Genomic DNA, 20,270 nt, shown 5'->3' on the forward strand with positions numbered 1-20,270 from the left:
CTGGTTTGGATCAACAGGAGTGTGTTTATGCATGTGTGTTTGTGTGTGTGTGTGTGTCTTCTTGGCAAATTATAAGAGTTGTTTGGAGAAAACAGGAAGTTATGACTAGCTTTCACAAAGTTTACAAGAAAAATGGCTGGGCAGCCAACAGAAAGCCAACTATACAGTTCTAATGAAGGCAGCGACGCCCATCCCCAACATGCATGAGAAATAATTCCAAACTTATGTAGAAAGTTTACAACTACTGTGGAGGCTATAGCCTTCCCTCTAGAGGTAAGAGCGGGTTAATACTTATACATCTGCACATATGAAAGAAAAATTGTGTAAAATTAAAGCTTGAAATAATATAAAACTATTTGTTTAACAATCCAATCTATCATTAAAGTTTTTGTGTGTAAATTATTATGAAGTGTGACTTTTCCACACAACATAGAAAAAGCATCAATTTAAGCATTTTGTTTTTTAAATGGCCAGTTTTGCAGCAGATAAGCTTATGGCTTCTATTTTTTTGTTTTACATATTATCTAACATGTTCAGTAAGAATCATCACACATCCAGTTTGGCAAACAAATACTACGTGGGTTTATTGAAAGAAAATAATGTTTTAGACATGTGAGTCAAGAAGGTGATCAATGAAGTTGAACATTGATAGGCAATAGAATTGCCAACCAGACAAATACATGAGAAATAGGTTTTAGGAGTTGCTATTCACTATTTAAAAAAAGCCTATTTTCAATCAAATGTAGTTCCAAACATTTTTGGAGAAGCAAAATGGTAATAAGAGATTTTAATGGGTTATCAAGATTTGTTTATGGCACTACCAGATCAGCAACCGGAGGCTCTGGACCACATGTGGAACTTTTATTCCACTATTGTAGCTCTCTGGCTTTAAAGAAAAATGAAACATTTTTTTAAAAATATATAGATTATTTCATTGTATTTTTAAACTGAGGCAATCTTCTATCAGTCAAATAGTATTTTTGTGCAACTGTTGACATTACACTGAAGTGCTTTTCCACTCCTCATAGACTCTAACATGTCAAAAAACAGCAAAATGATGGTAAAAGGAAGGAATTAATTAAAGAAATCTTTTGCTGCACAAAAGTGTCTCCGTTCAGAAGCAATGTTCTTATATAAATGCATTTACATATGAAGGTTGTCATATTTATATTCAATAGTAAAAAAAATAACAGCGCACCAAAGTCATAATGATACAAAAGTCATGTTTGACTTTCTTACATTTTTAATTTAAGTAAATCTGCTGCAGTAGGAGGATTTTATTTGACACAAGGTGTATTTTCTTTTGAAAGGTACCTGCCGTCTAAAGTATACAAAGGTAAAATGGTTATACAGAAAAAGATGACACTGTGATAATTCAATCATAGTAAATATTTAAAAAGCTTCATTTTATAAATAAATGGCTTAATGGTCACAAAAACATAAATCCTGTGTATTTCTCTAAACAACAAAGAATTTCGGTCAAATGGTATTTTTGTGTTAAAAGTTGCAGAACCCTGCTCAGGGTAGAGGTAACAATTTGACAAAAACAAACAGAGAAAAAGGGATGATGGACTTTTGGAAGCAGATTTGCTTTAACACTACCCCAATAGTATCAAAATAAACACTGAAAACTCTGTCTAGATGTTGAGAAAGAAAACCTGAATCTTAGTCTTTGTGTGAGGCCGAAGGATGAGGCTTTGAAAAGACCTGAAGTTCTTGCTGAAATGTGTAATTGATTGTTTTTGCATTTGACCAAAAGTGTAAAATGGAATAAAAATATCTCATATGATACTCTGAAAGATTTGTTGGATTAGGTTTGACATTCAGAACAATATATCTTTGCAAAGGGTCATTTCTATTGCAGAAAACACTAAAGAATCTTTGCAGAAAGAACGTTCATGGTTGAACCCCCACGCTTTTGAATGTCTTTAGTACACCCTGGTTTTGTAGATTAAAATGATAAGCAAGGTTTACATATCTTAAAACCATACTCCATGCATTCGCTACTGTTTACCTGCATTTCTATGTTCAGCAAAGGTAGAGCACTCCACAGACCAGGAGACTGTTTTTCCCAGAATTTTCTGTATCTATCACCTGGGCAAGGATGTTTCTGTTGTCAAACTTCAGACTTACTCCTGTGTTCATTATAAGATTTGCAATTCACACAACAATGCCTGGATATAGGCGCAAATGTCTTCAAACTCACTGGGAAGCCTTCAACAGCTACCCTGAGCATTAATGTCACAAAACCAAATACATTCACGGATCCATGCTGCTCTCAATATTTATTTGGAGAAAATGGGAGGAATGTTTAGCTTCAGATTCTTAAAAGTAAAAATCTCTTGCAGCTGTCAATGGGACTGTGTACATTCTGAGAAGTCCTAAAGAGAAAAAAAAACTGAAAATCTGGTGGTAACTCTACCAGGAAAAGGTCTAAAGAATCATTGTAAGACAGGATGGAGGCAGTATGCAATAATGTAGGAAGCTTATGCAAGCACAAAGGCATGTGTGAAAAGGAATGTTATGTAACCATCCACTGACTTCCACCAAAACAATTTATTTAGATGTATATATGTACTATCTTTCTCTATTTTTTATTATTTTGGCTAATATTCTGAATTACTTTTTTTTGTTTTCTAGAATGTTTTAAGTCCAGCCCAAATCTGCACCCACCCACTTACCCATCATGCAGTTTTTTTTATTTATTCTTATCAACAGGAGAGGACTCCAGGAGTAACCTGAGGGAGGGGAAACCCACCCACCCACCCTTCAGTAATATCCAGAATGCAAATCTTATAATACTGTATTAACCCCTTTAAAAAAAACAATTCAGCTGTGATGTTCATCGCAACCAGCCCAGGATATTTGTATCAGGAGATAATGTAGACGCATGGAAAGCACCAGAAAGTCCACATTAATGAAGTGCTGAGGTTACAGTGGTCTCACCTGCAGAGGCGAGTTTTGGGTTTCACCTGGAGACATGAACAAGGTCTCGGCTGTTGGGGTTAGTCAGCCCCTGTCGTTTCACCATAAACAATACTGCTATCAGGTCACAGGATATTCATATAACTGTGATTACCAGGTTGTGATCAAATATCAGAACTGAGGTCAAATCTGTTTAAACGAGCAAACACCTGGATCATCACAAAAAAAAAAAAAAACAGCTGTTGAAGGTTCAGTTTGCACTTTTTTCATTATTGAAGACTTTATGAAATTGCAAGCACATACAAAAAGCCTGCAGTCTAAGAGACAGACTCTTTGACTTTATTATATTAACATAACTCATCACATGAATGCTGACAAAATCACTATTGGAAATTCAGCCATAATTGATTAGTAACAATAACTGCTTTCGGACAGAGGAGCGTTTGTGATGATTGGTGACTTTCCAGAGCTGTTCACCAATAAATAAGGCTCCTCTTTTTACTCATTCAAATCTTCATCATCCTCTCATCATTAAGTCTGAGACTTGATACAAAGTCAGACTAAAAAAATAAGCCACTCAAGTCATTTTAAGGACTTTTAAATTATTACCAACTCCAGAAATGCAAACTATCAGGTAAGCTAAAAAAAAAAAAAACTTTACACTTTCATGACATTACAGACCAGCTATGTGCATCTGCAAGGTGGAGACTTTAATTGACGTTTTTGGAGACGGATGTGTCATGTTTTTGTTTTGTTTCATTGACTTTCTGACTTTGAATGGTAAATGTAGTGAAAACATACAAGCTGCTCTCAAATGAGCATCTTTGATTCCTTTAATGTGTACTAAACTTATCATCCAGATCTTTCTTCATTCGCAAGTGCTCCTCAGACGTGCGCCTGGATGGGAAGACGGCGATAGTAACGGGAGCCAACACCGGAATAGGCAAAGAAACAGCTAAAAACCTGTCCGAAAGAGGCAAGCAAACTCATCTGCACATTTAAACATGACAAACAAACCCTTTTTCTTTTCTCTTTTGGTACCCTTTGGGTGAAAAGTGGCTTCCAGGGGTGAATGATCAGAAAAGGACTCTTTGAACACTTGTCTTGCTCAAATTTCTGCCTGCCTGTGCATGCAAAGTCATTCATCATAGGGGGGTTCGGATCTCCCTGCACAGGAGCCCGGGTGATTCTGGCATGCAGGGATGTAGAAAAAGGAGAGCGGGCTGCCGCTGACATCAGGAGGGAGGTGGATGGAGCAAACGCAGTGTTCAGGCAGCTGGATCTGGCTGACACCAAATCCATTTGCCTTTTTGCCGAGAGTATTTATAGCAGTAGGTCACACTTGACATTCATATTTTGACATGTCTTCACAAAACGTTGAAAGATACAAGAATATTGTCCTGTTTTCCAGCGGAGAAAGCTCTTCACTACCTTGTCAACAATGCAGGCGTGGCCCTGTGTCCTTATGCCAAAACAGCTGATGGATATGAGTTGCAGTTTGGTGTCAATCACTTGGGTAGGACGTAAAGATATAAAAATGTTTATGGAGTTATTGCTTGTGATAAATCCGGCGCAGCAACCTTTCCTCCCTTCCGTCTCCTCAGGTCATTTCTTTTTGACCTTCCTGCTGCTGGACCTGTTGAAGCACTCGGCCCCATCGCGTGTTGTAAACGTCTCATCTGCCGCCCACGCCATGGGCAAGATCCAGTTCGATGACTTGAACGGAGACAGAGATTACCACCCGTTCAGAGCCTACACTCAAAGCAAACTGGCTAATGTGTTGTTTACCAGAGAGCTGGCCAGGAGGACTGAAGGTGTGTGGCTGGAAAGAAAAAAAAACAAGTAAAGCAAGAGCAGCAGTTCGTCTGTCTGTGTATCTTTTTTTTAAAAAATTCTAATGAAAAGAATGAGCTGCATTTCCTGTCAGTGTGAGAGTCTCATGTCTAAACCACAACTGCTTAAGGCAGAAAAATAAAGCCTAAATGCTTCCTGGTAAAGACAGATGTCATTATTATAAAACAAGCTTTGTTTGTAAGCTAGTGGTCAAATGAGTTCAGAACTGTTTAGATGCATGTTTATTCTGTAAGTGATTTAACCCTTGTGCTATCCTAGGCACTTTAACATTGGGAGTTGGGTCATCTAGACCCACTAGACAGTGCTCTGAACCTTTTTTCTTCAATGATTTGTGAACCTCACTGGTGTTCATGGATTACATGAAATCTTTCCACTTTTATCCACCTTTGTCATGGTAGGGAGACCACATCAATGTAAGGGTGGGGTCATCTAAGATAGCATAAGGGTTAAGTTGTAACAAACCAAACTATAAGAAAGCGGACGTTTTTATACATTTTTATTCATTCTCTACTTTCTGTCCAGCTCTAGGTGTGTTGACTTTCTCAGTTGACCCTGGGATTGTCAACACTGATATAACAAGAAGCCTTTGGCGCCCTCTTGTGGACATCATAAAGACCTTCAGTTTTCTGACCAGGACCCCAGCAGAGGGAGCCTCCACCAGCATCTACTGCATCGTCACTCCTGAGAACCAGATGATATCTGGTGGATACTACAGGTCTTTGCCTTGATAGTACACAGTACATGGATTAAAAAAAAAACTATCCTAGAAGTTAGTAGAGTATAATACGACTTTGTTCATTCTTTCATTTCCATCTCCTCTTTTTTAGGGACTGTGCCAGTGCGAAGAGCTGCAGAGCAGGCGAGGATGATGGCACCGCCCTGAAGCTGTGGGCCGTGAGCTGCCGCATGCTTGGCATCCGCTGGAAATAAACCACTCTCCCATATGCTCAGATATACTGTCAGTCACACCCTTTTGACACAATATTTGTGGTTTCTAAGTAACACACAAAAAATTTGTGGGATTGAAAATGATTGTTTTGATAAATGTGTAACAGAATTACTGTACAGTAGGGAGGCTGAGACCATAACAGCAGACTGCATTAAACGTATTACAAACCATTCTTATGTGTCTTTCTGGCTATTATTGCCCCTGTTTTTGCTTTAGTGTTTCATCTTTAGACATTTTCCCTTTACATCAATTCTGCTAATAATAATACGGTCATTTTGTTAAAATGTTATGTATTTCTTCAAGGCAAGGTGGGTTAGTTTGTATGGTACATTTCATGTACAAAGACAATTCAAAGTGCTTTACATGAAACATAAAAAAATAGACAAGAAATTATTAAAATATTAAAGTTAAAATGCAAAGACGATTAAAAAGAAATATATTAATAACAGCGTGGATGTAAAACTTTAAACAAGATCTAATCAAATGAGAACAGGTAGATCTTTAACCTAGATTTGAAATAGTGTTTAAGCTGATCTAAGGTTTTCTTAAAGTCTTTAAACTTTTAATTTCTATCCCCTGGCAGACAGGAAACTAGTGTAAAGACCTCAGAACTGGACTGATGTCTGCTTTTTTAGTCCTTGTGAGAACCCAACCAGCAGAGATCCGAATAAGCTGAAGTTCCTTATGAATTATTTTGGTAGTCCTATAAAAACACTTACAGTATTCGAGTCGACTAAATATAATCTCATAAACCAGTTTCTCCATGCAGGTTCTGCTAAAATAGCAGATCTTTAATTCTTGAAAGGTCATCTACCAACAGGGGGTTGGGGGTCCAATACCTGGTCTGTACAGAAAATGTAGGTGTTGATGACCCAGTTTTTCTTGCTGCATCCATCACAGTGCATGGGGGAAAAAAACGCATGCTTTATGCAAAATTGTTTAGAAATGTACGCTGGGTGGTCAACTTGATTAGTAAATTGCATAATAAATTCAAACCTTTTACAAATTCTTACATATTTGATGAAAATTTACATAAATATGAATTAATATTAAATAACATCATCTAGTTTTTACCCCATTTGAAAATTACTAGATAATTATTAACTAAAAATAATAAAAATAAAAACAAACAATCCAGGAGTCATAGAAATGAAAAAAAATCTGTTCTTTTCAACTAGATCATGACCCACATTTATACAGCTAGTTAAATTAAAAACAAAAATTAAAAACAACAAGTAACCTTAAAATCTTTCAGCTAGACTGTGACAAAATAAACTTTATATTTCACATTTTTAACCCTACAAACTAAGAACTTCTGGGTTTTTAAAACTAATTTGACCATTTTGTTTGTTTGCAGCAAATAGCAACAGCAAGCAACGGCAGACAAAATACTACTACTACTACTACTACAACTACAACTACTACAACAACAACTACTACTACTGCCACTAATAAATCAGTGAAACCAAAGAAGAAAGTAAATAAATAAATCAATAAGTAATTAAATAAATAAAGTGGCCAAATTTCCAATGTTAAATTAATGTTTTGGCTGATTAAGATAGCTTTAGGTTTTATTACTATGTGGTCTATTTGCTTTTTATTTTTTACATATTCTGCATACAAGGTTAACTATTATTTAAAAAATTAGTTCTTCACAAAGTGCTATTTCCTGCAAAAGAAGTAGACCTCCTTTTTTGTTTCTTTTTCCTTTTTTAAATCCGTGCAGCAGATGAAGTGATTTTTTTTCCATGTGCTGAATCCTCAGCAGGCGACAGCAGGGGGAGACAGCACAACCTTCCCATCAACTCTGCGTCAACTCGCGCCCTGATTGGCCCAGCAGCAAGACATGAAGAAGGGGAGGGGAAAAGAGAGAGGTGACAAGCTCAAAACCCGTGGAAAAAAAGGAAAAGTGCTTGTTGGAAGCTGAAGGGTGTTCGTGCGTGGGTTATTTCAGGGCCAAGGCGCGCACAGGTGCAGAAGAGGAGAATCTACTGCTCTGGAGGAAGAATGCACTGCAGGTAGGAGGAGGGACATTCTCCCACCAACTCCTGACTATGTATGTACAGCCAGTAGAGTAGAGAAACAATGTGAGAAATTTTAAGGAGATTAAACTACAAAGTGCCTCCAGGTTTGTTGGAGCTGTTTCTGCTTGTGCCAGAGTTCTCAGATGGTGGAAAGAAAAACATTTCTGCTTCTTTCAGGTTTGCTTAAATGTCCCTAAAGTCTGGCATTGCAAGATTTTCATCTAATAATGATCAATTAAATTGACTGTTGCTCAAACAGAAGTGAGCTGGACAACAAAACCTGAACAAAGAACGTCTTGGGATTGATTATTTGTGTGTGTTGGCTGTGCAGGAGTGCATGCTGCAACCACTGGTCATCTGAAGAGAGGCTTGATGGGAAAACAGTCATCATCACTGGAGCCAACACTGGCATAGGCAAGGAAACTGCCAGGGACTTGGCAAGGAGAGGTACAGTCCAGCTGCAATTTTGTGTTTACTTCAATTTAACGCCTTGACCCCTGAATTTATTTCCAGATATAAAAAAATAACTTTTTGCTTTCAAGTAAATGTTAATTAATGTGTATAGTTGCATCAATAAGCATTCAGAACATCTGTTTGTAGCTCTTTTGGTGACTTTAAAAGTATAAAAAGTCTTGAATTATTATCCCACTTTATGGTTTTTAAAGTTTTCAGATAAATGAAGGCGTCAAACATCAACAGTTTATGGCTTTTACCTAAATGTACCACCATGGAGATGTAAAATATGAGATGCTGTGTGGACAGAGGGGAGCATTGTAAGGAGGGGTGCTCCCCTCCTGAGATAGACATGCAAGAAAGCCATTTGGGAGGGGGAAGCCACACATGATCACACACACACACACACACACACACACACACACACACACACACACAGCAATATAGAAACTTGGCTCATTTACGTGATTCAGTTTGCCTATTCATCCATGGCGCAGCATGATGCATATAGCCCTCCAACTATATGAAAGCAGTTAATTTCTCTGTGATGTTGTTCAGTAAATTACTGTTTGTGTGCGTATGTGTGTGTGTAAAATCAAATAAAAGCAAAATGCATTGTGGGAGGTGAAAAAAAAAGGAAAAAAGGCAGTTGCACTTCTCTCTGGTGAACTCAAACAATAGTGTCATCTTTCAGTAAATGGGATTTCGTCCTGACACGATGACAGCGTGATCCGATTTGCACAGATTCATAACAGGCTGCATGTTACCCCCCCCCCCCCCCCAACAACACTGTCTAGTATCTCGAAAAAGTGACATCATACTACAACCTAAGTAGAAAGAATGATGACGCAATGATTGATTGCTTTCTTGCTGTTTGTACAATGCGACCTATACGGTTTATCTGCTATCTCACTGAAGAAAATGAACTTGAATACCCTGAAAATGTGTGTGTGTGGGGGGGTGGGGGGTGGCCATTAACGTCCTCTCTCATGAGTGAAGGAAGGAAGGCAGAAACAAAACATAGAAGCTGGGCTCCAACTAATTAATGGCCCTGCCTTAATTGCTAAGCAAAGCAGCGTATTTGGTGTGTGTTTGTGGTGCAGGAAGTGTTCTCTCTCTATATGTTGGGTTTTTTGTGCCTGTTTGTGAATGGCTCGGCGAGTGGGTGTGCGTGTGTCCTCAAAACCCCTTTCTGGGCTCATCAAGACAAATGCGTAGTAATTTGTGTGAGAGGCGATTGAAAATGACACAGTTGACAAGGTCTTGTGTTGGTAGCAGTGGAGTGGTGGGCTAAATGTGATTCTGAGTGGGAGCTTAGAAATCATTAAAGGGGTGATCAAAAGTACGCAGAGATTTAAGGACTTTTTTTTATACTAGAAGGTTTTCATGCCTTCATAGGAGGAAAACTTTGAAGGATTTGAACCTCTCTGGTGCCTCATTTGACCTTTTTGTTCTTTTATTGCATCGGTTTATGCGATCTGTGAAGTCTAAAAAGCCTGAATTCACACATTTACACAAACGAGCAGCTTTTTAAAGTACAATTTCTTGCTAAGCTGCTAAGCGTGTGGGTGGGAAACACAAACATTTTTCTTAGTTTGTTTTGCTTGTTTTCATAGGTGCTCGTATTATCATGGCGTGCAGAGACCTGGAAAGGGCAGAGGAGGCACGGACCGACATTTTTGAGGACACAGGAAATGAGAACATGGTCATCAGGAAGTTGGATCTGTCTGACACCAAGTCAATAAAGGCCTTTGCTGAACTCATCAACAAAGGTATAACCTTCAAAACACATAAGTTAAACCAGGGGGATCCAGACTTTCTTTAAAGAGGTGAAAATGGACGAAGGCCAAACAAATGGCCTGTTTTCTTTGAACCCTTAAGATATAACTAAATGCAAATGAATTATTTTTTTAATGGGATACTTTTCATTTCTTCATAGACCAGAAATGCATCTAAATACATGTTTACCAAATGACTGTAAAGTTGGTATTTGAAGACCTGAAATAAAATGAAGAAAATGTCAACGTTAAATCTGGCTTCACAATAAATGTAACGTATTATTCATTATTAAATGCTAACTTTAAACTTCTAAATCATGTAAAGGAGAAAATAACACAAATATTTATTTATTTAGGAGTATAAAACTCTGGATTTTATCAGACAAATACTAATTTTGTTTAGAAAGTGTCACAGAATGGTCCTGTGACTGTTTTGCCACAGAATTTAGCCAACCACAATCAAGAAATCCTCCACATAATTTTTTTAGAAAGTGTTGGGGGCTGCATTTTATTGATTTGAATGACAGAAACCTTTAGGCCAGGTAGAAATTTGAATGCAAGCTGCTTATAGCCCAGAACCGGGCAAGGGACATGCCTGAGATTAAAAATAGAGGTGATGAAATATATTTGGATTTTGAAAAATATATATATATATTATAGTATTATGACTGAGGAAGAAATTTCTGAGGTTGTAAGTAGCAAAGGAAAATTAAGAAGTATGAGTAATCAAAAAAAAAAGGGAACAATGTATTGAAGTAAGAAAATAAATGTTACCCAAAGGGCAAAGGGATGCTAGTCTGAATCTTACTGGGTCATTTTTTTAACTTTTTTTTTTTTATGTTGACTCTACATATTAATTCATTGCATCTCTGTTGAATGACTCAGTCCTTACAAGATCATTATTTTTCGCCCATCTTTTAACCGTCAGCCTTTTGTACATATTTTTGTGTTTGCAGAAGAGAAACAAGTGAATGTCCTAATAAACAATGCAGGCATCATGATGTGCCCCTACTCCAAGACAGCTGATGGATTTGAGATGCAGCTGGGCGTCAATCATTTGGGTAAGCTGCTCTGCACTATACAGTTTTCTCTATTTCTTGCTGTGGATCGGACAACACCTATGGTGATTATTTTTTGTAAAATCTGGTTAATTTTTTTTATTTTTTTTATTACTGCCCGAATAAACTGTTTAAAAATTGCATCAGCCAGAACACAAAGTGGAGTTGAAGCCTTTTCATTCTAACCTTTAGCACTTTCCCCTCTGCGTCAGACTGTGCCTCCTTACCAGGTGAAATTTTCAACCGAGTTATTTTTGTCAAAAAGCTGTCACTGTGAACAGTCTGTCCTAGAACACGGTCGCCCACATGCATATGGACTCCTGAACAGATACAGAGCACACAAACCTACTTGCATTTATAAAGGGCCTTTGTGCATTTGTTAAGAGTAAAGCAGCAACTGAAAATCATTTTTAAGTGCATTAAGAGAACTCAATCCTATTACATGGGATGCTCACATGAGAACAGCCTATTTGTGCTTTAAGCAGACATTCCATATCTCCGCTTTACTCCGTTGTTGGCTTTACTTTTAAAGTCCCACTTTGATCATCTTTCAATCTTTTGTAAAAGTGTTTTTCAATTATGATTAGGTCATTTTTAGCCAAAATAAAACAAAAAACTGTTGTTTTCTAAGACTTGGTTTTTGCAGAGTGGCAATAGCTTTTTAGGAATTGCCTCTAAATTTTGTGTGGGAATGTTGACGCAGAGCAACCCCCCCCCCACACAAACACTTTTCCCATTACCCTTAACTGAGCTATCTGTTTACACTCTTTCCCGCTAGCTTACAGCCACTTAGACCCCAACCTAACATTACCGGTGCAACAGAAAAAAAAAAAAAATGGCGAGCAATATTGGAGCCATGCAGACGTACAGACGTGCCCGCTCGGACGAGGAAAACAGAGACGTACATGGATCTATGTATGTAATGAACCGGAGCAGGGCGCCGCCGATTGTAGCTTCTACGTCACATCTACAAAATTTTTTTTACACATTTTTTTGTGTCCTCCTGATTCACAATAATCTGAAAAACGAAATAGTCAATTTTCCTGATATGTCCTCTGCAATTGTACAAAATTTTAGCCAAATGCCTCCAACTTTTGTCACGAGAAAAAGTGCTGCAAGAACATGTTCAAAACACTAAAAACATTTGTTCTCCATTTTCATGTGGGTTCTTAAAGTACTATATTTTGACTTGTGTATGGGTGATATTGTGTTTATTGCATCAACAGAAATACTTAAGCAGTTTTCAAGCTGAATAAGTGACTAACTAGGTTGTATCTGAGTGTCTTCAGATCACAAACTGTATGTGGGTGTGTGTATGTAATGTCAACTGGAGAAAATTATTTTTAGTTGTCACTGTAATGTGCAATCCCAGAGAATAAAAATAAAAATCCAGACCATGTTGTTTAGACATCAAAGCAGTAGCTACAACATTTTTGTATGATGACTTTTCTCAGGTCACTTCCTCCTGACCTATTTGCTGCTGGATCTCATGAAGCGCTCTGCTCCCGCTCGGATCGTCGTCGTGGCGTCGGTGGCCCACACCTGGACTGGACTTCGACTAGATGACATTAACAGTGCGAAGAGTTATGATACCATGAAGGCCTACGGACAGAGCAAACTAGCTAACGTGATGTTTGCACGCTCTCTCGCCAAGCGGTTAAAAGGTAAGCTTCTCAAGAAAGGACACAAAACATAAAGAAATATGAAACTTATTTTCCCCTAAGCATTTCCATTTTAATGAAGGATTTCGCCTTCAGAATTGAAGTTAAAAGAAGTTTGGATTGCGTCCTTTTATTTAAGTGAGTACCTGTGTTGCAGCAACAGGAGTAAGTGTGTTCTCTCTGCACCCGGGGGTGGTGCAGTCCGACCTGTGGCGGCACCAGCATCAGTGTATCCAGGTAGCTGTGAAGATCTTCAGGGTTTTTACCAAGACGCCAGTGGAAGGAGCTCAGACCACTATCTACTGTGCCGTGGAGCCAGGCCTGGAGATTCTTAGTGGAGAGTACTTCAGGTGATTTTAAGCCAATTAATATTTATTCTGCATAGTAAAGGTTCACCACTCATGGTTTCTATCTTCTAAAAATGAGTATGAAGCAAAGAAAAAAACACTGATAAAGCAACATGTAAATGACCCTCAATGTCTGTTTGTGTTCAGTGACTGCGCCCCTGCAAGGTGCTCAAGGGCGGCTGCTGATGACGCTCTGGCAGAGAGGCTATGGGAGATCAGCTGCGAGTTGCTTGGCATCGTTTGGCAGTGAGCGACTGGAAATCACCCGGGAAACAAAATCAATTATTTTCTGTACAAACAGGATCTTTGAAAAGCACTGTCAAGCACTTTCATAGACATTTCAAAAATACTTCAGTGACATTTCGGTATTGTATGACCTAATTTAATAGAATCTAAAAGTATTATGACCTTTAGTATATTGATTTATTTTTATTATTGCAACACCAATCAAGGGTTTAAGACAAATATTAGCCATACCTGTATGAAGTTCATTCTTGCATTAAAATGTTTTTTTTTTTTTTTTTTTTGCTTTTAGTAACAAAATCTAAATTTGTCACAAAGGTTTAACAGCATTAAAGCATTACATTTTTTTTAATTCATACACTTTGATTTTCATCCTTTCTTTGTGTGTTGACATGACCATAGTCATAGTTTGAAATGAAATTCTACCTTTAGGTTATTGTGATCTATATCATAATGAATGATGTTCTAACTTGTTACATTTTAGCCTTTTTTAAATGAAGAAAGGTTTTTAATATAAAACTTGTTTTTTTGTTATTTTAAATTAGATGTAAAGTGATCCCCCCCCTTATCATTCCGGTAGTGTTTCCCTGGGTTTTAATCTATTTTTAAAGTTTAGAAAAGCCCTTTAGAAACCAATTCTGGCTTGGTGTGTTTATAAGGAGTGTTGCAGGACTATTGTATTTGCCCTGAATGTGTTATTGATTACATTTCTACAGTTTCTGTAGTGTTTTGAATATTAGCTCAACGTTTAGGAGATTGAAGCCTTAAAGATAATATTTCTTTGTGTACATGAGAAAAGAGGTCAAAACTCTCTCTCCTGTGTTTTATTTTTAAATCCATTTGTGTAAATAAATACATTTAATTGGTTTTATTGAGTTTGGTTGGGTTATATGTTCTGCTGTGTGCTATGTTCAGATGCCTTTCCTCTTTACCTGGGAAAAAATAGCAACACTTAATGTGATGTTATAAGGTCACAAATTACAAAAAGTGATTAGATTTTGTTTATTGCATCTTTGGAAATGTGTTCTTTAACAGACTAATATCACAATTCTGCTTGTTTGAAACCTTACTGTGGCTATTTAAGGCATTCTCTATGTTTTCCTTCATGCAGTCTGCCTCGTGTGAAAGAACGTTCTGCTGCTTGGTCAGGTTAGACACCATTAAGTCTGTCTGGAATCAGAATAATGGATGAATAGGATGTATTAAAGTATTAGCCAATGCCACCCAAAGAGATGACTGAATTTTATGAATTAAATTTTAGTGACAAGCGTGAAATCTTGCTATCAAATCCTTTTGCTGGCTAACTTATCAGTGGGCAAATCAATTCAATGCCAAAGAAAGAAATGCCATAAGAAACAATCTTCATCACATGTTAATCTTCATCACATGGAAAGCATTTACCACCTAAAGAATGTGCTTTGACCAAATAAGGTCTAAAGAGGTGCAATATGTCAAACTTCATCTCATTTGCAATATTATTGTAATTTATTGCAACACAAAAAAATACATTTGTTTAACACAGGTTTCACACTTTTGGAAAACTTCATAGATGGATCAATGTTAATTTGCAGCATTGGTTTATTACCCTTTTGGGAAAACAAATTCTCCCAAACTCTTAATATAATAATGAATATTTTTACCTCAAGACTTAGTGTTCATCATGTATTTTTAATAGAATTTCAGTATTGCTAGACATGGTAAATATGTTACCTTGTAGTGAATACTGAACACATTACTTTCAAGACTAAAAGGATTCTACTCAACTTTTGTACTAAAATGTTAGCACATTTGTTATAATCCCTATTAGATTGTGAAAGGAGATTATATATGTAAAAATAAACTCAGATATACCAGTGAAAGAAAATACTGTGAAAATCCATCAATCTAATCCCACTTTTAATCTTATAATAAAACGCTGTTCAACCTCCGAACCTGACGGTGGCGCTGCAGACAATGCAAGCCATAATAGGAATAGGAAACAACACTTGACGCATGCGCCCTTTAAATCTACGTCAGCTCTGGGTTTTCTTCTCCGCAGCGTAAAGGCGACGTGTCCTCTTTTCTTCTGACTTCTCGTCGACTCCCCGTCGAAAAAAAGGTACAAATGAAATGATTTCGTTTTGTATTTATATGTTTTGGACTTTAAAAAGTAAGCTTTTGTCGAATAGTACTAAAGTATTTCAGATTTAATTTTTACTTGTTTGTTGAACAGAGCTACGTACGTCGGCAGTACATTTTGCTCTAAGATTATAGCATTGGCTAGATTTTATGAAAATAAAAACACGATAAATATATCTATTTATGTTTTAGATGAAATATTTCTACTGTATATTATCATCAACTCGCCAGTTTATTATGAATGAGTGTTTTGGAGTTGCTGTCAACACCAGAAGAGAAGTTTAAAGAAAACTTTCATCATCATCAAGATTATGTTCGTTGTTTTTATTGTCCGCAGATTGAACATCATGGATCAGGTTATGCAGTTTGTTGAACCCAGCCGGCAATTCGTCAAAGACTCTATAAGGCTGGTGAAAAGGTGCACAAAACCCGACCGAAAAGGTAGTTTTACCTCCCTATCTCCTTCGTCTCCCTCGTTTTTTTTAAATATTTTATTTCATTAATTTTTTTTTAGAATTGTTATATTGAAGTTTGACATGGATTATTTTTTTCCTAGAATTCCAGAAGATTGCAATGGCCACGGCGATCGGGTTTGCCATCATGGGCTTCATTGGTTTCTTTGTCAAGCTCATCCACATCCCCATCAACAACATCATTGTGTAAGTGAGCTTTACCTAGAACGACTTCTGAGCTGTTCGGAGTTCAGTTTAGTGTCATTGTTAAAACAATCTCATTAGATCTGATATCGGTGCTAAGAAAATAAAGCAAAAACAAGCCATTTTTGCCTTTTTTACCTCACTACTTGTAGCACACATTGGCAATTTGAAATTTAAGATTAACCCTTGTGCTATCTTAGATGACCCCACCCTAACATTGACGTGTTCTCCCTACCCTGACAAAGGTGGAAAGATTTCATGTAATCCATGGACACCAGTGAAGATCACAAATCATTGAAGAAAAAAGGTTCAGAGCACTGTCTAGTGGGTCTAGATGACCCAACTCCCAATGTTAAAGTGCCTAGGATAGCACAAGGGTTACAGTCTAAAATATTTAACTAATTTTTGGTTTGTATTATTTACATTTACCAAACATTCATTAACTTTTAGAAATGATCGTGTGCCATAGATCTTTATTGCAACTCCTGTACAGTATTCAAGTGTTGCTCATTTCCCTTTCAGATATCTTTTTTTACTTCAAACTGTCAGATTTTTATAGCAAATTCAATGAATTTGTCATCCTACTCCCAAAGGGATATTATTATAACTTTTGTTGTCTTGTTGTTTTCATGCTTTTTTTTGTGGGAGATGACAAAGAAAAGAAAATATCACCAAAAAAGAGGCAAAGTGTTTTTTATAATGGCGAGGAAGATCAGGCAGCTGTGATGACAATATAGAAGATGTTTACTTTGATTTATTATATTTCTTTACTATGCTCGTCTTTCTTTTGCTCATATTGTGACATGTTGTTGTGCTTGTCTTTCTTCTAGTGGTGGTTAAATCCTGGACAAGTAAAGACGTGATTCGGTTTCTATGGCAAAAGGACAAGTGTGACGGCATTTTTACATTCTGAGCTCAACATTTCTATTTTGATGTGTAAATAAATCAGTTGAAGCCAAACATCTGGGTTTTTTTTATTAAATTTTATTAGTAAAACATTCATTTCAAACCATAAAAGTGTAACTTTAAACTCTTTAAAGGATGTGGGTTGTTAGTTTTATTGGCATGCTTTTTTTATTCCTAAAATCAAGTTTATACTATTTCTTTTAAAAAAAAGTGGATGTCTAAGGCACACAGGAGGCTGGAAGGTAAAGCATAATTACATTCAAGTAATGTTTCAATTCTGATTCTATTTCATCAATTTAATTGTGACAAAGTACAAATTTTGGCCCAGCATATCCACACCAGTCCTCTCGTACCCCATAATGATCTAGTTAATATTGACCAGGGCGTGTTCAAAATCATTCTCCCTTTTTCTGGATGGCCATGGTCCAGAGCAAAGGCTGGTCTGTGGTCACAGTAACCAGATTCCTGCGCTTTCCGGGGGCAGTCGGCTCAAAGGAGTTGGAGGTGCTGACCAGGGTCCCAAATTTCAGGATCTGGTTATCTGGAGAGATGAAAAACCAGTTCAACACAACAATGCAATTCTATGCAAAACAATGAACGACTTTTTGGAAGCTTTATGTGGCTTGGTAACTTTTTAAGTCAAACTCCAGATTAAATGTTTGACATTTTGTGCCTTTTCCATTGCTGCAATGAGCTAAAGGGTGACACCATGTGGAGAAAATCCAAGACCACAAGACAAATTCTGCCATCTGCCGTTCTCCTGTGGGAGACGAGCCGGTTGTAAGGGATCCTGGCTTTATGCAACAGCGGGTTGAAAAGCAGCATTCAGAGCTCATACAGGATGCTTATTCAGTTGTTTTGTTTTTCTTAACCCAACTGTGCTTTCTAACAGAACATTGTTTTTCCTGTTGTACTGATTAAAACAGAAGAAATCATTTTTCTTACAAAATCCTGGGGAAACGGCACTATCAATTTCCTTTTCCGTGACTTCAAATTGCAGCTGAACCTTCCTTTGAACTCTAAAACTCCAAATGTACCAAAAAGGTCAGTTTTAGCTGCTTCGTAAATGTGTCGCTTCATGTTTTTTGCAGCAGTTCTTTGTACAGTTTGAGCTCACAAGATGACTTCACTATCACCAAAGCTCATGTAGGACACGCGAACATTTGCCCCCCCTTTTCTAAGTTAATTTTTTGTTTTCCAAATCACCATTTAAATGTCTTGGATTTTATTGGAAGTTCTATTTTCTTTCACTTTTCTCTATGGTGTCTCACAGGTGTCTTTCTTGTGTTTCATGATTAAAGAAAAGAGTATTGCTTAAATATTATGTTAAATGATTGCAGTATGCAGTGAAGAAATGCTTACCCCATTACAAAAGTATTGAGTAGAATTTGTCCTGTAAAGTGGCAAAAGAGTCACTGTGAGCTAAACTGTTGAAACAGAAATGAGTTGTGTTGGGTTAGCAATAATCCATATCCATGACTATATTGTTTAGAAGACTGTAAAGCTTTTGTACACACTAACTGATCTCCATACAGACCAGAATGATTCAAATGATTCAAGGATTCAAACGTGCAACTCAAATGGTCTTGTTGGACAATAATAAATTAAAAAATCATGTTTGAACGGCCGCAAATAACACAAGACTATACATGTCACCTTTTTCAGTTACTGTTTCCATTTCTTCATGTATCATTAGCTCTGGATAAACCTCCAGATGATGGGTCTGTACATTTGTGACTCATAAGAAAAGATCAAATTCAACAAGAATATTTTTTCTGGGCTTCTTTTTCATCTTCATGGTTTAACCCTTGTGCTATCTTAGATGACCCCACTCTTAAATTCACGTGTTCTATCTACCATGACAAAGGTGGATAGATTTCATGTAATCCATGGACACCAGTGAAGATCACAAATCATTGAAGAAAAAAGGTCCAGTGCACTGTCCAGTGGGTCTAGATGACCCAACTCCCAACCTTAAAGTGCCTAGGATAGCACAAGGGTTATTATCAGCACCAGTTGCAAACCAAACACTCGATCTGTGATTGAACATGTAAGCAAATCTGTAAAAGTCTGCTTCAATAGACTCACATCCCATCAGCTTTGCTTTATTGAATTCAAGTTTTCTGGAAGCCACTCTGTTTATGCTGAATTATTTCAACAAACTAAGAAGCTTCTTTTTTTTCCCGTCATATCTTTGAACTCTAATGATCTATTCTGGTTGTTTAGTGTCAGTGGGCCAGGTCAGGTTTAAACCCGTGTTAGAGACTATTTGTGTTCAGAACATCACCTTCTCAACCTCCACCCAAAAACCACAGGGAGCCTGTCGTGCAATCTGTTAATCACTTTATCATTAAAAAACTCTCCTTTTTGGTTTGAAATATTTAACAGACTGCAGTAACCAGGTGAATGTAAGGACAGTGAAAATAAGCCATCCCCTTGTTAATTAGTTTATAATTGTTTAATTTTAAAACTCTTTCAAGTGGTTGAGGGTTCATTACAAATCGTGTAGTACTGTAGATGGCCAGCAAGTGGAACGAGCGCTGTCGAGCTAGAATGACGTCATGCTAGAGCGCGCAGAGCAGCATGAATGAGAGGGAAGAGGTTGTTGCAATTGTTCAATAAAAAAAAAAAAAAATAGAATGAGAGGGAAGAGAAAAGAGATCTGAGGAGTGCTGAGAGTTCGTTTTCTAAAAAAAAAAAAAAAAACACATGTATGAGCTTGCATACGCTGCTGTACTTGGAAGAACCCGTGAATAAAACTCACAAAATGTTCAGTGGTCGGCTGTTCATTTAAAGTGTGCAACATGAACTTAGGTAACATGTCACTAGAGTATGTCACACAAACATTAACATCCACGAAGTCCAAAAATAAAGATCTAAATTATTAGGAAGATAAATTGCCTTAAATCAGACTGCCGTCTTCAACCAACATTGTAGAAAAATGCCCTAAAAACAAGAGAGAGAAATCCTTTTTTACTTTAACATCAAATGAGAAGAATACCAAAACAGATGCAAATAGATAAGAAAATGACAAAAAAAAGTCACCCCTAGACGAAGCCACTGTAGCTTTGCATAGGCAAAACAGTAGGGCCGGGTTTCTAAAAAAGAAAGAGCAGGACGCCGGCCTTTGAGGCCTGGAGCCCGACACCCCTGATCTAGATGGTCTCTGTAAAACTCTAGAGTGGCCTGGACATACGCTAGCTTTAGCAGGTGGACCTTTGGAGCTCTGCAGGATTTGAATTCATAAAGATGCGGTTTGGCCCCTACTCTCTTCAGGTCATTGACCACTTCCTCTGTT

The 20,270-nt window shown here is 37.3% G+C and overlaps 4 protein-coding genes across 8 annotated transcripts in view; 3 read left to right on the plus strand and 1 right to left on the minus strand.

The window, feature by feature from the left end:
* Positions 1-3,403: 3,403 nt before the first annotated feature.
* Positions 3,404-5,900, plus strand: LOC101164264 (retinol dehydrogenase 12). Its single transcript, XM_023950063.1, has 7 exons — positions 3,404-3,559; positions 3,786-3,901; positions 4,101-4,256; positions 4,337-4,441; positions 4,530-4,739; positions 5,302-5,494; positions 5,607-5,900. The coding sequence occupies exons 1-7, from the start codon at positions 3,546-3,548 to the stop codon at positions 5,707-5,709; spliced, it is 897 nt and encodes a 298-aa protein (XP_023805831.1). The 5' UTR covers positions 3,404-3,545; the 3' UTR covers positions 5,710-5,900.
* A 1,720-nt stretch (positions 5,901-7,620) lies between these two features.
* Positions 7,621-14,515, plus strand: LOC111946613 (retinol dehydrogenase 12-like). Of its 2 annotated transcripts, none has more exons than XM_023950064.1 (7): positions 7,621-7,746; positions 8,084-8,199; positions 9,822-9,977; positions 10,940-11,044; positions 12,496-12,705; positions 12,860-13,052; positions 13,197-14,515. In XM_023950064.1, exons 1-7 carry the CDS (start codon positions 7,736-7,738, stop codon positions 13,297-13,299), a joined length of 894 nt encoding a protein of 297 aa, XP_023805832.1. In that variant the 5' UTR covers positions 7,621-7,735; the 3' UTR covers positions 13,300-14,515. The 2 variants fall into 2 exon arrangements, with proteins under 2 accessions (XP_023805832.1, XP_023805833.1); XM_023950065.1 differs by lacking the exon at positions 7,621-7,746 and adding an exon at positions 7,828-7,929.
* A 752-nt stretch (positions 14,516-15,267) lies between these two features.
* sec61g (Sec61 translocon gamma subunit) lies at positions 15,268-17,026 on the plus strand. 2 transcript variants are annotated; one of them, XM_020712749.1, is made up of 4 exons: positions 15,268-15,390; positions 15,748-15,851; positions 15,967-16,069; positions 16,897-17,026. In XM_020712749.1, exons 2-4 carry the CDS (start codon positions 15,758-15,760, stop codon positions 16,904-16,906), a joined length of 207 nt encoding a protein of 68 aa, XP_020568408.1. In that variant the 5' UTR covers positions 15,268-15,390; positions 15,748-15,757; the 3' UTR covers positions 16,907-17,026. The 2 variants fall into 2 exon arrangements, with proteins under 2 accessions (XP_020568408.1, XP_023805834.1); XM_023950066.1 differs by having other exon boundaries at positions 15,271-15,387; positions 15,746-15,851.
* A 2-nt stretch (positions 17,027-17,028) lies between these two features.
* The window catches only part of tpk1 (thiamin pyrophosphokinase 1), a 70,660-nt gene continuing 67,418 nt past the window's right edge, over positions 17,029-20,270 (minus strand). For 2 of the 3 annotated variants that reach the window (XM_011488835.3, XM_011488836.3), the window contains exon 9: positions 17,031-17,513. In XM_011488835.3, the coding sequence (XP_011487137.1) occupies positions 17,368-17,513 (146 nt within the window). In that variant the 3' untranslated portion in view covers positions 17,031-17,367. Of the gene's footprint in view, positions 17,514-20,270 lie in introns of all 3 variants that reach the window. The other variant, XM_004080990.4, reaches the window with a different exon arrangement.

This window comes from Oryzias latipes, chromosome 20, assembly GCF_002234675.1.
Source record: "Oryzias latipes chromosome 20, ASM223467v1".
NCBI classification, from domain to species: Eukaryota; Metazoa; Chordata; class Actinopteri; order Beloniformes; family Adrianichthyidae; genus Oryzias; species Oryzias latipes.

What these genes read in the sequence shown, in the direction of transcription:
- LOC101164264 (XM_023950063.1), top strand. An exon ending in TAAAAACCTGTCCGAAAGAG is followed by an intron (nt 3,902 to 4,100) that starts GCAAGCAAACTC and finishes CTCCCTGCACAG; the next exon opens with GAGCCCGGGTGATTCTGGCA. An exon ending in ATATCTGGTGGATACTACAG is followed by an intron (nt 5,495 to 5,606) that starts GTCTTTGCCTTG and finishes CCTCTTTTTTAG; the next exon opens with GGACTGTGCCAGTGCGAAGA.
- sec61g (XM_020712749.1), top strand. Translation starts at nt 15,758, where the DNA reads ATGGATCAGGTTATGCAGTTTGTTGAACCCAGCCGGCAATTCGTCAAA. An exon ending in CACAAAACCCGACCGAAAAG is followed by an intron (nt 15,852 to 15,966) that starts GTAGTTTTACCT and finishes TTTTTTTCCTAG; the next exon opens with AATTCCAGAAGATTGCAATG.
- LOC111946613 (XM_023950064.1), top strand. An exon ending in CAGGGACTTGGCAAGGAGAG is followed by an intron (nt 8,200 to 9,821) that starts GTACAGTCCAGC and finishes TTGTTTTCATAG; the next exon opens with GTGCTCGTATTATCATGGCG. An exon ending in TCTCGCCAAGCGGTTAAAAG is followed by an intron (nt 12,706 to 12,859) that starts GTAAGCTTCTCA and finishes CCTGTGTTGCAG; the next exon opens with CAACAGGAGTAAGTGTGTTC.